Below are 4,467 nucleotides of genomic sequence, written 5' to 3' on the forward strand. Positions count from 1 at the left end.
AGTTGACAAGATTATTTTGTGCAGCCATAGCAGCCAGAGGTGACAAAGGAATACTTGCATTCAATGGTGACAAAGAAAGACTTGCAGGAGCAGAGATAGACTTGCATTTTTTTTTTTTAATTAAAGACATTATCAACTCACACTAATAAATTCATCCAAAACTCAACACCTTTTTGAAAGCTTTGTGTGAAGAACAGATGAGAATAGAGAATTTAGAGAGAGACATAATTTCTATTGAAGAATAAGGCTCTGATACAATCGATGAAAACTGAGGTAGCTACTAGCTTTATATACTAACTACGTATGCTGCAGATTGCTTACACGTGGACTACAACTGTAGGCCACAGGCTAATTAACCATCCATATAAGCACACAGCAGAGTGAGCAGACTAACCAATTAGTTACTGGTGTTGAGCTGAATAGGACCATAGAGCTAACACTTTATTGCTCCAGTTGAACTTGGTGATGTTATAGGCCTTGCTAGGCCGAGAGCCCGAGAACTGTAACTAGTGACTGCAGCTACTATTTCTTAGTTTGTTGTTTCTTTAATTTGCTTGCCTTGGGCCCCCATTGTACCAAAAAAATAAAATAAAGAAGAAACGAGAAGATCAATCCTTGACTAGCCTAGGAACAAAGTCCCGTCTTAATATACTGAAATCAAATTCGTTAACTATTATTGTTAGAATTCAATCCTTGACTCCTACATTTAATATAAAATCAAGCTAAGAAATTAAAATTAGCATTAATTGACATTACTTAATTAATCAGCAATATCTGATACTGTTTGCTTCGCTAGCTAGCTAGCTAGCTATAGCTCCTGATCGATTACACGTACAATATATATATCTGCTAGCTGATCTCAGTGGTGATGGAAATGCTGGGGTTGTTGACTGCCGTAGGCGGCGGACATAGAAGTGCTGCTCTCCCCGGCGTTAACACAAACGTTCTTGTGATCCGGTGCCATGTATTCCTCCTCTTCTTGAACATCAGTCTCCTCCTTGGCCACTACCATCTGCTCCGTAGTCGCCATAAATTGCATAGTTCCACCTCCATGATGATGATGATGATGATGAGATGATTCTGGAAACTGGTGATGATCATGAGTAGTATTAGGTGTTGAGGGCACCACCGAGGGAAGCTTGGAGAGGAGAGCTTCAAGGCTACTCATGGAGGGTGTTATGTTTTTCAACATTGGCACTTGATGATGGTTCATGTTGAAATGGTGCTCATAATATTGGTCATGAGTAGTACTTGGATGTGGTGGGACAAGAAGATTTGTAGCATTAGTGCCCATGCCTTGGAAATTGTGCCATGCATGACTATGATGATCTGGAGGGGCACCCATATTACCATAGCCATGAGGGTCAGGCTTGAAGCTGGGGAATGATAGAGATGATGGGTGAGGCAGAAGAACTCCAGGGATGCTCTCAATGTAGCTCAGCTTCTTTCTGAGCAAAACAACATAGCTCAGATCTTCAACCACCTTGTTAATTGCTCCTAACTGAACTACACCTTCTCTCACTGCTATCAGAGCTATGGTCTGCAATGATATTATGCATCTAAATTAACTAATCAAATCAATCAATTAAATATAATTTCTTTTTTGAATTTTTATTTTGTGGTGATTATTAGTATATACCTTTATGCCAGACTGGAACTGGGCTTCCCATGTCCTAGGGTGCTGAAGCAAAAGAAGTAAAAATTAAATAAAAACCTAACAAGACATGCACGCTCACACATATGAAATTCTAAAACCAGTAAAGTAATTAAACCTATAAGCACATACATGTAGCATGAAATCACAAACTTAACCACTAGATTTAGTGTATAGTTTCATATAATAAATGTATAGTACCGAGTCAGCTGAGTTGTGCCATGCTGATAAAAAGTTGATTTCTTGATGCTGATCATTTGGTTCTTTGTATATCCACTTATGACTATGATCTGCTGCCACTTTCCCTATCAACCTGCTCAGACCAACCACCAAATTAAATCAAGCTTAGTTTCTATATATATCCAAAAACCCAGAAATAATATATGTTAACTACATCATCATCAGCCATTGCTTACCCTTCTCCATAGTTGTAGATCTCATGGGACATCTTGAAGAAAAGCTCAGGTTGCAGACCATGGTAGTACTGGTGATGTTGAAATTGATCACCGCCATAAACTGAAGGGCCACCTGGACACTCACCATTGGATGAGTTGATCTGATCATGAGCTGGTGAGGCTGAGGCACCAAAGTTGCAGAAACCATCTTCCCAAACCAATATCCTGCCATTTGAGTATATAATCCATTTCTGTATGATCGATCATATAAAGTACTTATAGTCCAGTATGAAATGAAACTAATAACAATTAATAAAAACATACCAGTTCCTTCTGTTCCCTCTTGACCTGTCATAAGCTCCATGACCTTCCCACCTGTTATAAATAAAACAGTAGTTAATTAGTTTTCAAATTACACTGTAGTAACTGCGTGTGCCTGTACTGGAGGAAGAAGAAGAAGTTAAAGTTTTTAATTACTTGGGTGGTGGGTAGTTTCTTGGGAGGATCCTCCAAAAGACAGCATAAATCCACTGTGAATTTTCTTGACTGCACAAGCTTCTCAGTGTGTGTTGAAGCAGATGAGTCACTGCCAAAGGGTTAATATGTTCTTCCATTGCTAGCTAGCTAGTAGTCTCTCAATCTCTACCTGCTTCTTCTTCTTCTTCTTCTTCTTCTTCTATCTTTGAGTTAAAGATGAGAAGGAAAACCCCAACATCCTATCCTACTTTATATGATGATATATGAGCTCACCTACATGGATCTCTCACATTTATACTACCCTCTCTCTCCTCTCTTTGAGACTTGAGAGTGAGTGAGTACTGTGTGGAAGACTGGAAGTGAAATAAATGAGTCTTAATTTTCTTTTTCTTTTTACCAAAATGATTTTTTTTGAGGGCCTACCTTTTTGGTTCCCAATGGTGTTTCTTTCAACCCTTCATTCAAAACTTGGTATTATTATGAATTATTATGGTTAGGCATCAGAGAAACGACCAAACCTTAATATTATTCCCAGACTGCATCATTATCATGATGAGAATTGAGGTAGTAGTAGTAGCAGTAGCAGCAGCAGCTAGCTAGCTACCACCATTTCCTTTGATCGATAAGACGATGACCCATATGTTTGATTTCTCATCTCCAACCCAAACCCCAATACATTTGCATTATTATCACGCTCTGATTTTCTGACACATTTAGGTAATAGTATTACCACTCATGATGGTTTCAGTCCCATGAATACTTTCTTTCTTTCAAATTTCATAGTAGTTCCCTAGTAGTAAACCATCCCCTGTTTTACACGAGTTAAACATGACATGCGTTTTATATTGGATGTTAATTTGATTTTCTTTGACAAAATAAGGATGAACAAAAAATTCTAAACAAATAGTCTTCAATTAAGTTCTCAAGATGAAAAGATCCACTAAGACGTTCAAACTAGTATTCTATGAGTAACATAGCTGTAAACTATGACTTGTATTTTACGAGAGTTGGCATGACATATGTCTTATGTCGCAATATAATGTTAATTTGATATACAATATTAAAGAGATAATGAACAAAATAATTTTTACTAAAAAACCCTTGTGAAATAGTTTCAGGTGAAAAATCAACGTCACAATTTTTTATTTTTAAAAATTCTCCTGTACCATAAACTTATTAATTGGTAGAATGTGATTGTTACTATATGAATCGGTTTTATCTTTAATATTGAGCAAAGCTTTGCCAACTTTAGTTTTTCTTATAGTTTTTGTGTTGTACATGTAGGCATACTAGCCAGTGACCCTATACCTTAGTAATAGAGTAGGATATGTGTCTTAGACTTGGTTAATTGTTGTGTGAGTGAAAGTATGGATGCCATAACTACTCATAACATACGTGGGTTGGAGAAACCTTAGAGCACGCAATACGTACGTACAGTTAGACAGAGACTGGGTTTATATAACTATATACATAATACTTGATACTTCTTCGACCTCCTGCCACTTCTTCACGACAATACTTTCCCAATTATAAGCCCCAACCACCATTATTAACCAACGCAGTCTGCACTCTGCAGCACTTTGCATTAATTTTGCTCAGATAAGAAAAAAGAAAAATGGCTTTGGTGCCCACATTTACCAAAACGAAAAAGAGTTTTATATTCGGCGCCAACTGCGCCAACTGTAATAAACTTTCATTCATTAGTATACATATTATCCATGCTAATATGGTTTTAACGTTCTGGTTTATTGGTTGCCTAGGGTCAATTAATAAGTTTTCGAGCTAGGGTTACAGAAACTGCTGAGTTACAGTTAGCTAGGTACACACACACACACAGAAGACATAGATACCTAAGCTAGCAACAGCAACTGTGTACAGTACTGTACTTTCCTTGTAAATCGATCAAGCTCAGTCACTCTCAGTTACAGAATTCAGAACTAA

The 4,467-nt window shown here is 37.4% G+C and overlaps 1 protein-coding gene across 1 annotated transcript; it reads right to left on the minus strand.

Annotated features, from left to right (window-relative positions):
- Positions 1–723: 723 nt before the first annotated feature.
- LOC112200739 (protein RICE SALT SENSITIVE 3) lies at positions 724–2,860 on the minus strand. Its single transcript, XM_024341742.2, has 6 exons — positions 2,527–2,860; positions 2,374–2,424; positions 2,071–2,274; positions 1,856–1,967; positions 1,640–1,681; positions 724–1,540 (listed from the first exon to the last, which is right to left on the minus strand). Exons 1-6 carry the CDS (start codon positions 2,661–2,663, stop codon positions 860–862), a joined length of 1,227 nt encoding a protein of 408 aa, XP_024197510.1. The 5' UTR covers positions 2,664–2,860; the 3' UTR covers positions 724–859.
- Between the last annotated feature and the right edge of the window lie 1,607 nt (positions 2,861–4,467).

Source organism: Rosa chinensis, chromosome 4 (genome assembly GCF_002994745.2).
Source record: "Rosa chinensis cultivar Old Blush chromosome 4, RchiOBHm-V2, whole genome shotgun sequence".
Taxonomy (NCBI): domain Eukaryota; kingdom Viridiplantae; phylum Streptophyta; class Magnoliopsida; order Rosales; family Rosaceae; genus Rosa; species Rosa chinensis.